The 13,035-nt window shown below is 46.9% G+C and overlaps 1 protein-coding gene across 8 annotated transcripts in view; it reads right to left on the minus strand.

The window, feature by feature from the left end:
• Nucleotides 1–1,380: 1,380 nt before the first annotated feature.
• Nucleotides 1,381–13,035, minus strand: part of PARP16 (poly(ADP-ribose) polymerase family member 16) — a 28,207-nt gene continuing 16,552 nt past the window's right edge. For 4 of the 8 annotated variants that reach the window (XM_054450198.2, XM_054450202.2, XM_054450200.2 and 1 more), the window contains 4 exons: nucleotides 9,811–10,017; nucleotides 6,392–6,563; nucleotides 4,164–4,305; nucleotides 1,381–2,822 (listed from right to left, as the gene is read on the minus strand). In XM_054450198.2, the coding sequence (XP_054306173.1) occupies nucleotides 2,684–2,822; nucleotides 4,164–4,305; nucleotides 6,392–6,563; nucleotides 9,811–10,017 (660 nt within the window). In that variant the 3' untranslated portion in view covers nucleotides 1,381–2,683. The remainder of the gene's footprint in view (nucleotides 2,823–4,163; nucleotides 4,306–6,391; nucleotides 6,564–9,810; nucleotides 10,018–13,035) is intronic. The other 4 variants (XM_054450199.2, XM_054450201.2, XM_054450203.2 and 1 more) reach the window with 2 other exon arrangements.

Here is a 13,035-nt window from a genome sequence, read left to right on the forward strand (position 1 = left end):
ACCGCGCCTGGCCACCCACAGCTTTTAAAGTCTTTCAAGATCTGGTCCCTGTCTACCTCTCCAGCCTGATTTCTCATCACTGCCTCTTCCTTTACAACCTTCCTGCTTTTAGCTTCTCCAAGAACTTCAGGTCTTTGCATGTGCTGTTCCTACTGCCTGAAACACTTTTCCTCCACCTTTTAGCCTAGAATCAGTTCTTCTGGGGGAAGGAGATTGGTTATGTGATTGACGCTGAAATCAGTCTGCCAGGTTCAACTCCCAGCTCTGCCACATCCTAGCAATAAAACCTCGGGCAAGCTATTAAACTGTCTGGCACTGGCTGGACATAGTGGCTCACACCTGTAATTGGGAAGCTGAGGAGGGTGGATCACTTGAGGTCAGAATTTTGAGACCAGCCTGGCCAACATGGCAAAACCCTGTCTCTACTAAAAATACAAAAATGGCCGGGCATGGTGGCTCACACCTGTAATCCCAGTACTTTGGAAGGCCAAGGTGGGCAGATCACTTGAGGTCAGGAGTTCATGACCAGCCTGGCCAACACGGTAAAACCCCATCTCTACTAAAAACACAAAAATTAGCCAGGTGTGGTGGCATGCACCTGTAATCCCAGCTACTCAGGAGGCTAAGACAGGAGAATTGCTTGTACCCGGGAGGCAGAGGTTGCAGTGAGCTGAGATTGCACCACTGCACTCTAGCCTGGGTGACAGAGCAAGACTCCATCTCAAAAAAAAAAAATAAAGAAAATAAAAATAAAAATACAAAAATGAGCCAGGCATGGTGGCGTGTGCCTGTAATCCCAGCTACAGGGAGGCTAAGGCAGGGAAACTGCTTGAACCCGGGAGGCAGAGGTTGCAGTGAGCCGAGATTGCACCACTGCACTCCAGCCTGGGTGACAGAGCGAGACTCCGTCTCAAAAAAAAAAAAAAAAAAAAAGTGGATAAGGCCTGTTGTGAAAATTAATCAGTATAGTAAGGTGCCTTGCAATGTTACATGTGTCGCCTGAGTATTTTCTGACCCTAGACCATGTTAGGACTCCTTGCCAAGTATTTCCCTAAACTTTATAATACCATAAACTCCCAACCTCACTCTTGAAATGTTTGTCCATCTGCCCACCTTGCCAGGCTGTCAGCTCTGTGAAAGCAGGGACTTTCTGACTTTGATCCTGCTCATATTCCTAGTGCCTGGCATACAGTAGGTACTCACGTTTGTTAAGTCATTAACTAGAAATCCAACACCTCCTAGATATCATATCCTGGTGATATATGCTCTCCAGCAAACAGCTAGTTTGAACAAGGAAGGATGGAAGATAAAGTTTTTAACAACAAGGCATATAGGGCAGACTCACACTGAGGCTGAAAGCACTCACAAAGGCAACTTAAATCATTAAGAAAATATCTTTATTTATTCTGAAATGTTCCAATAATCAAAGTAAAAACTGTGGTAGTGGCTCTTTCACAACTTTACAAATTATAGAAAAATGATTTTTCTTCTTCTTTACAGAAATCTCACTCCCAAATCGTACAGGGATCTACTATGGCTAAAACCCAGCAGGAAGAAGGGAGCAGAGAATACAGCAAGCAGGGCTCCGGCTCTCTGGGTGGCCAGAAGGCTTTTCCTACACATTAAAGCCTAGGCTGAGTCCCAAAGACCTGTGACCCCTCTGAAGGAGGCTCCATCCACATGGATCTGTGGCACACTGGGGCAGGCCTCTGTCCTGAAGGCCAGTAGGCCACAGAAGGCCTGAAAGCATGGCACTCGTGGTTGCAGGCCACAGTCAAGGCAGCTTTGTGAGAATGAGAACAGGAGGCGAGCCTATAGCTCAAATCCCTTTCTCTAAAACACAGCCAGGAAAGAGGCTGTGGACACTGGCCAAACAGTACACTAGGTTTAGAAATTTCCCCTTTTGCTCAGCTCACAAAGACTGATTTGTTAAACAGCTATTAAAAAAAAAATCAGAAAACAAACATTTGGTTCCATTTCAGCTGTAATCAGCAGTTGGTAATTTTTAGAAAAAGATGACTGGAGTTGCTCATTAAATCTGTATTTTTTATCAGGCCCCTGACTCCTTTCTTTCTCATCCATGGTTTTTTGGGGAGGGGGGTAGGTACAGCTGTAGGAGAAGGCTGTTTGTTGATTTGAGAAAACTGTTAAAATGTTTTGCACTCACATACAAAGGCTGATGGAATTCAAAAATGATCCCACTGATTTTTATGAGAAACATGACTGTTCCTTTTGGGTGTCTCAAGTCAAAACAAGGCAACCGCCTAGTAATTTATAGTTCCCACATTTTCCGCCTTCCAGAAGGCATTAGAGAAAAGGCCAACCTCCGCCAGGAGAGATTGTAAACACACCACTGACAGCTTGGACATTCTGTTTTTAAATGCAGCAGGGCTTTTTCCTTTGGCCCTGGCTGAAAAGCCAACTCCCTAGCACAGTTTAAGAAGGAGCAGATGGAAGGGCTCCCCTAAAACCTAAGAGTGAGGGACTAGTAGTCCCCGTTGACTGGAGTGTGGCTGGGAACATCATCAAAGGCAATCGATACATTTAGGGCATATGAAAATTGTCCTGTGGTCCCCCAACTGGCCCCTAGGCTCAACCCGGCTGGACATGAGGCATAGGAGGTACAGAACAAGTTACCATAAGGCACATAGTTGAGGTAGCCCCTACACCAGGCCCAGAAAGATTATTTTTTCGCACGATTCCAAAAGTGTTGGAAAGCAGAGGAGTTGATGACACTCACTATGAGCAGCAGCAGCAGATACAGGGATATCATGATGGTAAACCAATGGCTGGAAAACCAGGAGAGCTGGCTCGAAGCCCTGCTTAAGAGGGAAAAAAGAGTGGTATTGGCAAAAAGAGAAAAACATTTTTTTTTTAAGTGTGTACAACAAGTCTGGCTCTAAGAAGACAAAATGATGAATTTCATCCTTTGCCCGAGCCATGAAATGAAGCTTCGTGCTTCCTTGCTCAAGAAACCTGGGGCTGTTTGCCCAGGCACTGACACGCCTTTCAACAGGATATTTTCTAAATGCGCAAAGACAGCTATGCAATGAGCTCATCCCGATCTTCCCTTTTGTAGCTCCTCTTTTACCATTTACAACCTATCTTGGTATCTATAAAAATGACCTAGCTCAGGGTGTCTGCCCAGATGGTGGCAGGTGGCAGGTAATTTAGCTAAAGTCTTTTCACTTTTAGACACATGCAGATATAAATCAAAGCTGGGGAAATCCTCTTTGGCCCACTAGGAGATGATCTAAACCACCCAAGTGTGCACTAAAGAGATGCTCCAGGGAGAAGTGGGAAAGGAATGGAATTTTCAAGGATAAAAAGTTAGATGATTTTAAACCAAAGCATGATGTCACCTGGACCCAGGCACCCTATATAGATTTCCCAAATTTGGACAGGGGTCGGGAGGAAACTTTACTGGTTTATGAAGTCTGGAAGCATGGAAACCACTGGTGAGTACAAGCAGGAGTGAGGATTATTTAAAGTGACCCCTTTTCCTGTCATATCTACTCACCTGCTGCTGGCCCCTGCAAGAAGCACCATCATGGATTCCAACAATGCAACAAAATCTCAAGAGTGGCCTCCAACCCTGGTGAGCCCCACACATACTCCCACACTGCAGAGATGGAACTAGGCATCCACCAAAGCTGATAAGGTCTGAAGGCCCACATCTGCTATTGAGTTCAATGCCCTCATTTTAGAGATAAAGATGAAGCATCTCAGGTCCAGAGAGGGGCAGTCAGTGGTTCAGCAGCCACTGTGGGAAGCTACTGACCCAGCCTGTGCACAATCACACCCGGTGTCCAGTCACTGCTCTGCCTCTCAGCTTAACCTCATCGGTGGGTCTCAGACTGCAATCATGGGCCTAGTGGCTAAGGGGCCACACTGTTTGTGGCAGCCAATTTGGACTCAGTCAGTCCCTCATGCTATTTGTGTTTACCAATCTTTCTCTCTTCTCACTGGAATACAGTCCTCTTAGGGTCGGGACCACAACTTCTCCAGATCCTATCTCTCACTTCTCACCGTGTCCAGCATGGTGCTTTACATACTTGACACCTAGCGGAGGTCTAAGGCTGGGGGAGGGGAAGCTGATACCTACAACAACTAAGAAAGCCAGCACTCTGAATACAGCCATTCGTTGTTCTCCTGAACCTTACCTCTTGGGTGGCTTCTGTGAATACACCAGGAGGTACTTCACTCGCAGGAGCTGGTTATTGGTGACCACGAAGTACTTGGGAGGGATGTCTCCCCCTTCACTATGTTTGATTCTCGCTCGTCTGCGATCTATCTCCTTGGAATCTGAATAAGGAGAGTAAAACACACCTTCACTGGGGGGAAACAGAACTAAGGAAGCACATTATAAATAGAAATAAGTCAAGCCTCCTGGTGCTGAGGGGGAAGAAGGCCTGGCAGGCTGAGGAACAGACCTGTGTGTGCATGAAGCAGCACTGAAAAAAACAGAGAATCTGGCAGGCAAATGGGAGGAGGAAAAAAAGAGTAGGAAAATATAAGGGATACAAGGAAGAAAAACAAAACTCAACTGAGTGGGGAGAATAGAAGGAAGAAGCAAATTGATGGCCATAGCAAAGAAATACACTGGGACTGGGAGCTAGGAACAGGACTTGATCTGAACACGCCTCTTAACAGGCATTATATATATATATATATATATATATATATATATATATATATTTTTTTTTTTTTTTTTTTTTTTTTGAGATGGAGTCTTGCTTTTGTCGTCCAGGCTGGAGTGCAACAGCGCAGTCTTGGCTTACTACAACCTCCGCCTCCCGGGTTCAAGCAATTCTTGTGCCTCAGCCTCCCAAGTAGCTGGGATTACAGGCGCCTGCCACCACACCTGGCTAATTTTTGTATTTTTAGTAGAAACGGGGTTTCACCATGTTGGCCAGGCTGGTCTCAAACTCCGGATACCTCAGGTGATCGGCCTGCCTCAGCCTCCCAAAGTGCTGGGATTACAGGCATGAGCCACCACACCCGGCCTTAACAGGCATTTTAAATGAACCATTCTGGATTTGAGGTTCTTAGAACATTTATCTTCCACTCTTCGTACCAAGACTTGTTTTAAAACAAACAAAAAACCCTTTTCTTTTAATAACACAAAAAAGTTCTACAAAAAACTAGGAAGACCAAAGCTGCGTGACAGCAGAGGTTGGAAGGTTTTGTTTTGATGTTTAATGTCACGGTTTCCAAACTTCCTAAGAATTATAAATGCAAATATCCATGCTGTCTGATTTGGGAGGGTGGTGTCAGACCTGGGCCTGCATCTCAGAATTCCAGTTGTTTTACATTAGAGGCCAGAACAGTCAGTTTTCTGAATTCTCTTGGAACCAACAAGCCAGATCTTTTTTCTTTCTTTTTTTTTTTTTTGGATGGAGTCTCACTCTGTTGCCCAGGCTAAAGTGCAGTGGCATGATCTTGGATTACTGCAACCTCTGCCTCCCAGGATCAAGCGATTCTCATGACTCAGTCTCCCAAGTAGCTGGGACCACAGGCACACGCCACCACACCCGGCTCATTTTTTTATTTTAGTAGAGACGAGGTTTCACCACGTTGGCCAGGTTGGTCACAAACTTCTGACCTCAGGTGATCCACCCGACTTGGCCTCCCAAAGTGCTGGGATTACAGGCGTGAGCCACACTGCACCTGGCCCCAACAAGCCAGCTCTGGAGACTGGAATGACAGTTCTGTGACTATTCTGCCTTTGAGGAGAGCCACACAGCGGTGGGGGGAGACAAGGCAAACAGTCTCAGGGACACAGTAGGGGAGTGGGATGAGGTAGCCGGCTAGTCATCACTCTCTGGAGAGCCCAGGACTCCCCAGCGCCTTGGCTGCCCTTCACATCCTGGAGGGATCTGGCACACGCCAGTGTAGATCAGAAGGTCTGGACCCAGAATCCTTTGCTTCATTTAGCAAATATTTATTGAATATCAAGTACATACCAAGGCTTTCTGCTGATACCAGGTGCCCAAGAATGAATGAGACCTCATTCCTACCTTCAAGGAGCCCACGCGCTGGCTTCATCACTCACTTTTTTAAAAAAATCAAATCTCTCCTCCTCCCGCAAAGCTTTCCCTGGCTGCTTGGACCCATCATGATTACTACTTCCTCTGAGCTGCCTCTGTGGGCCTCGTCAGCCTCCTTACCTCGCACCCCCTACCTACCCACTTGTAGTGAACGGTCTCCATTGAGTGTTCAATCTCTAAGAAGACTGCTCGCTCCTTGGGCAGGACCCTCTCCAGCACTGCCCTGGATCCAGCCCAACCCTTGGGCATGCAATGGGTGCTCTACCCAATAGCTGGGCCAGCAAGAGCCTGTACACCCAACAGAGGCCTGTAGCCCAGGTCTGGACCAAGTGCTCACTCACCCTTCTTCTTGGTTTGGCACTTGACGTCCGGATGGTCAATGACCTCACACACGGCCACACAGCTAAGGATGGGGCCGAGGAGGCTGTGCTGCCACCCGTGGCCATGGGGGCTGTATATGAGGGCCAGGCTCAAGTCACTGGTGAGGTAGGTCCCCTCTCCGAACAAGGATGTCTGCAATAGCAAGGCCAATGGAAAAGAAACACGGGTGAATGTACAGTTGGCACAGCAAGACGACACAGGTCTCTCTTCAAGAGTTGTAAACACAAAATGTACAACCCCCCCTTTTTGTCCCAGCAAGACACAGGATCAAATAATCCTGTGATATCATCACAGGGTTATCACTAAACACATTCCTGCCTGACAACACTTTAACTGATTGTGGATTTGGCCATCTGGCCTGGCAAACTAGCAGTTCCTTATGGTCACGGTTGAGTGAGAAAAGCATAGGTATAAGCATCCAAAACGACCTCGGTTTGAATCCTCCAGCAAGTGGCAAGTTATATAAACTCTCTGTGTCTCAGTTTCTAGATCTACAAAATAATGTTACTAGTAGCTCCTTTACAAGGTTGCCAGTGAGGATTAAATGAGGCAATATACATAAAAGAGTGGGACACCTGGCACATGTAAATAAATGAGGGGCCAGTACTCCATTGCAGGCCTTTATGTTCTAGTATATAAAGTAATTCCTGTTACATGAATGCAGTAAGCATGGTTACTCTGATGGGCTTGAAATGCAAAGTCACATCCTTAGGTACAGGGAAGGGGTCCCACCTGAGAAGGGAGGTAATCTGAGTCATTACTTGGAAAAGAAATGAGTCTCTCACAAATAAAAACATAAAAATAAAAAATAATAAATAAATTAGAAATTAGTCTCTTAGACCAGAAACTATAACCAAATGAGGGAGGCCTATATGCGGGGCAAGGTACGTTTTACTCTTTGTATTGGTGTTGACCAAGAAAACATCTAAAAATCTAGGCAGCATCTCCCTGGTGGTGCCCTCCATGAGGAAGCATGCCAGGTGAAGGACCTGTAAGTTGAGGCTACAGCAGGCATAGTGAACGCATCTTTGCCCATGGTAGATGACCAATAATCAACCACAATTGCCAGCACAGTAATATCAAGCATGGCACTTATTCCTAATGATCCAGAATCCTCAACTTAACATTCCAGGTAGCTGCTACCAATGGATGGACATTGACACTCGAGTTGAAATTCAACTGCTATCCCTGAGCCACACTATCAGTATCTCAAGATGATAAGTGGACGTGAATAGCTCACTGAAGAATATCTTATGCTCTGGAATTGTAAAATGTCCTTTTCAGTAGCACCAGGCTTCCAAAATCCTAAATCTGTTAAGTGAAGCTTAGGGGAAATGAAACAGATCTTTGCTTGGCCTTTGGGAAGCTCTTTGCCAAGTTAGGCAGGGTCTCCATCTCTCAAAAGCTGACACAGACCTTCTCCAATGACACTGGATGCCCTCTGATCTGACCCCACATCCATTCTCTGCTTATGCCATCATGTGTTCACCCTTCCTTAGACTTGAGAACCCCACGCAAGGCTGCCATGAGCAATGGTGTACAAGAGTGGGAAGCTCAGTGTATCTCTGCCATGAAAACAGTATCAGTATCAACTGGCAGATGGACTCCCTCAAGCAAGCCCTTCATTGAAAACCCAGGCAGAGGGGCCACAGGAGGATTGATATGCTTTACCAAAGGATTTTTATAAGATGTCTCTAAGCAGCAAACTCCCTGGGGCACTAAAATAAAGGTTTAGTGTACAAGAGTATAATCTGCAGGCAACTTCTCGAGGCCAGCACCAGTGTAAAGGGGAAGCCCCCCCAGATTCCAGTAGCCTGGACATAATGGTAAGCTGAGAGCCAGTGGTGGACTGAGAGACAGTGTAAACAAGCCCGTTATCCTTAGCAAAACCCAACGACATTAACCAGATACACCAGGGAAATATCTCCAGTCTCAGGGCTGCAGCAGCCACAACTGAGCCCATGGCTCATGGAGCCAGCTCCTCACAGACAAGGCAGATACTGCTATGACTGGGGGAAAGGCCTGCAGCTCCTCCAACTACCCTAGATTCCCCTCCATCAGCATATAAAAGCAGCTACCTCTTCCTTGGTACTTAGTACACAAAAAGCCCTTTGCATACATGAACTGTTTCAATCCTCTGACATATAAGAAGGAGGGTAATGGTGTCCTTTTTTACAGATGAAGAACCCAAGGCTCAGAGAGTTTAATTTACTCAGGGCCATAGAGCTGCTAAATAAGTCTCTGTAGCTCCAGGGTCTGTCTGTAATGCTCCTCCTATACCTGAGGGGTAAAATAAATGCCTGCAGAGAAGTGGATAGGTGACTCTGTTTTGACTCATAAAAATGGGACAAAAGAAGCTCAAGCCGGGAGGGAAAGGACCTCTCCTCGGTGCATCTTGGCATATCCCTCAGTTTCTCCAAGGGTTGATTTCCTGGAGTGTGGTCCCCAAGGAAAGTGCTTCTCAAACTTCAATATGCATACAAATCACCTGGGGACCTTGTTAAAGTGTGGATTCCGATCAGGTGGTCTGGGCCTGAGATTCGCATTTCCAGCGAGCTACCAGGTGATGCAGACGCTGCTGGTTCAGGGAACACACAGAGGAGCTAGGGTTGGCTACACAGTGGGATCACCTGGAGAGCTTTTAAAGCAACTGGTGCCTGTGCTCCACTCGGAGATTGTGATTTAATTGGTCTGGGATGCAGCCAGGAATCTGGGACTTTTTATTATTTATTTATTTTATTTTTTATTTTTTGAGATGGAGTCTCACTCTATTGCCTAGGCTGGAGTGCAATGGCACGATCTCAGCTCACTGCCACCTCTGCCTCCCGGGTTCAAGCGATTCTCCTGCCTCAGCCTCCCGAGTAGCTGGGATTACAGGCACCCACCACCATGCTCAGCTAATTTTTGTATTTTTAGTAGAGATGGGGTTTCACCACGTTGGCCAGGCTGGTCTGGAACTCCCTCAGCCCCGCAAAGTCCTGGGATTACAGGCGTGAGCCACTGCGCCAGTCCTGGCCTCTAGGATTTTTAAAAGCTCCCCGAGTGATTCTAAATATGCAGCCAAGGTCGGGAACTATCTTTAAATCGATGCTTTTCAAACTATAACCAGTGCAGGAATCACCTAGAGATCTTGTTAAAATGCAGGTTCTGATTCAGAAGGTCTAGAGCGTGCCCAAGATTTTGCATTTTCATAGGCTTCCAGGTGATGCTGCCACTGCTGGTGTGCAGACCACATTTTGAGCGAGACGGCGTTAGTAAACCTACCCAACCCCACTCTACACCCCACCTGCAAACTCCTAGGGTTCTGAATCTCCCCCTCCCCACTCTCCCACCTCCATCCCTGCTTCCCCACATCAGCAGGGTGTCCCTTAGGCCCCACCTTGTTCAGATGGCAGTGCAGGCCATTGTGGATAATGGAATGGAAGTTTTCTAGGCGGCTACCATGAAAGGCATAGATTAGGTCTCGTTCTCCTTTGGTCTCATAAAATTTGGCGTTGGCTGGGTCAAAGTACTCAATTTCAAACAGGAAGTCCGGTGCGGGAACAGGCGTGTGAGGAGCCCCAGTCAGCTTTTGGATCTTTTCAAACTTGAAAACATGAAGAGCGTCAAAATTTTATTTGGGGAGCTGGTAAATGTGCTGTAAAAATAGCCCCCTAAACTCTCAGGCTTAACTCCCATGGACTCTGCTCATGAGAACAACAGGTTTCATGAGGATAGAGACATAAGCAAACTCAGAGCTTATAGCACAAGACTGCTTTTCTTTAATAACATTTTTCCCGGCCGGGTGCGGTGGCTCACGCCTGTAATCCCAAAACTTTGGGAGGCCAAGGTAGGTGGATCATTTGAGGTCAGGAGTTTGAGACCAGCCTGACCAACATGGTGAAAACCGGTCTCTACTAAAAATACAAAATTAGCCGGGTGTGGTGGCGCACACCTTTAGTCCCAGCTACTTGGGAGGTTGAGGCAGAAGAATCACTTGAACCTGGGAGGTGGAGGTTGCAGTGAGACGAGATCATGTCACTGCACTCCAGACTGGGCAACAAGAGTGAAACTCCATCTAAAAAAGTAATAATAATAAATAATAACATTTTTCCTTACAGTAGGCTGAGAAGCATGAATTGCTCCTTCTAAGTGGAGATCACAGGGCCGGGCGCGGTGGCTCACGCCTGTAATCCCAGCACTTTGGGCGGCTGAGGCGGGCGGATCACGAGGTCAGGAGATCAAGACCATCCTGGCTAACACGGTGGAAACCCCGTCTCTACTAAAAATACAAAAAATTAGCCGGGCGTGGTGGTGGGCGCCTGAAGTCCCAGCTACTCGGGAGGCTGAGGCAGGAGAATGGTGTGAACCCAGGAGGCAGAGCTTGCAGTGAGCCGAGATGGCGCCACTGCACTCCAGCCTGGGCTACAGAGCAAGACTCCGTCTCAAAATAAATAAATAAAATAATAATAAAAATAATAAGTGGAAATCACTTCTAATTTTCCTAATACTTTTTTTTTTTTTTGAGACGGAGTCTCGCTCTGTCGCCCAGGCTGGAATGCAGTGGTGCCATCTCGGCTCACTGCAACCTCTGCCCCTCCAGATTTTTTGAGCAATTCTCTGCCTCAGCCTCTGGAGTAGCTGGGATTACAAGTGCGTGCCACCACCCCTGGCTAATTTTTTTGTATTTTTAGTAGAGATGGGGTTTCACCATCTTGGCCAGGCTGGTCTTGAACTCCTGACCTCGTGATCCACCCGCCTTGGCCTCCCAAAGTTCTGGGATTACAGGCGTGAGCCACCGCGCCAGGCCACTTCCTAACACTTTTACATCTATTTCCTGCATTCTATTTTTACAACAATCTCATGATTATTGTAAAAATTCCCTCTCATCCTTGTCCATGCACCCCTCTGCAATGTGATTTTGCAGGTGGGATTCTACCAAGATCCCATCAAGAGATGGAACCTACTTCTCCACCCCGATACTGTGCTTGGCCATGTGACTTGCTTTGACCAATGGGACATTAATATATATATAGCAAACAGAGACTTGAGAGGGGCTTGTCTTTCTTTCTTTGCTGCTGAGAACCCCTCACCATTGTCCTGGCTTGTCTGCTATAGAGTATGAGCCTCACAGAGGAAAGCCTCCAGCATGGTGGCCATCCCAGCTGAAGCCCCAGAAATGTAAGTGAGGCCACCCTAGCTCATCCAGCCAAGCCCAGAACCACCCAACCAACCCACAAAATCATGAGAAGCAGTCAGCATTTGTTGCTGTTGTTGTTTTTGAGACAGGATCTGGCTCTGTCGCCCAGGCTGGAGTGCAGCGGTGCGATCATAGCTCATCGCAGCCTTGAACTCCCTGGGTTCGAGCAATCCTCTATCCTCAGTTTCTTGAGTAGCTGGGACTATAGGTGCAACTACTATGTGCACCTAATTCTTAAATTTTTCGTAGAGAGAGGGTCTTGCTATGTTGCCCAGGCTGGTCTTGAACTCCAGCCTCAAGCAATCCTCCCACCTCAGCCTCCCAAAGTACTAGGATTACAGGCGCAAGCCACTGCCCCCTAGTCTGTTTCAGTGGTTTTTTTTTTTCTTTTTTTTTTTTTTTTTTTGAGATGGAGTCTTTGTCTCTCAGCCTAGAGTGCAGTGGCATGACCTCGGCTCACTGCAGCCTCCACCTCCCAGGTTCAAGTGATTCTCCTGCCTTAGCCTCCCGAGTAGCTGGGATTACAGGCATGTGCCACAATGCCTGGCTAATTTTTGTATTTTTATTAGAGATGAAGCTTCATCATGTTGGCCAGGCTGGTCTTGAACTCCTGGCCTCAAGTGATCCGCCTGCCTCGCCCTCCCAAAGTGCTGGAATTATAGGCGTGAACTTGTAGAGTTTAGTATTATTCGGAATGGGGACTGTAGACCTGTGAATTTCCTCTCTATAGTGGTTACACCTATAGTCCCAGTTACCCAAGACAAGCCAGGACAATGGACCACACCTGGCCCATTTTAGTGGTTTTCTTTTTTTTTTTTTTTTTTTTTTTTGAGATAGAGTCTTGCACTGTTGCCCCGGCTGGAGTGCAGTGGCAGCATCTTGGCTCACTGCAACCTCCGCCTCCCGGCTTCAAGCGATTCTCCTGCCTCAGACTCCCAAGTAGCTGGGATTACAGGCTCCCGCCACCATGCCCAGCTAATTTTTTGTATTTTTAGTAGAGACGGGGTTCCACTCTGTTGGCCAGGCTGGTCTCAAACTCCTGACCTCATGATCCGCCCACCTCGGCCTTCCAAAGTGCTGGGATTACAGGCATGAGCTACCGCGCCCGGCCAGTGGTTTTCAAATAGTAGGTCACAGACCAAAGCCAGTCTGTGGCAAAGTTTTCTCTGGATTATGACTGAATGAGCAAAATAAGGGCAATATAACAGATATATTGATGTAAGGTTGCCATGTACCTTTCTTTGGAAGAACTGTTCTTCATTCTGAAGTCAAGGCCATCTTCCTTTCTTAGTACTATAATATCCTTTTATAAAATGATGATACATGGTAGGCTAACATACTTACTTGGGCAATACAAAAAGTTGACAATCCTGGGTCCCAATACCCCACAGTTTAACAGAAATTTAACTGGTCCACAATCAAAAG

This window comes from Pongo pygmaeus, chromosome 16, assembly GCF_028885625.2.
Source record: "Pongo pygmaeus isolate AG05252 chromosome 16, NHGRI_mPonPyg2-v2.0_pri, whole genome shotgun sequence".
NCBI lineage: Eukaryota > Metazoa > Chordata > Mammalia > Primates > Hominidae > Pongo > Pongo pygmaeus.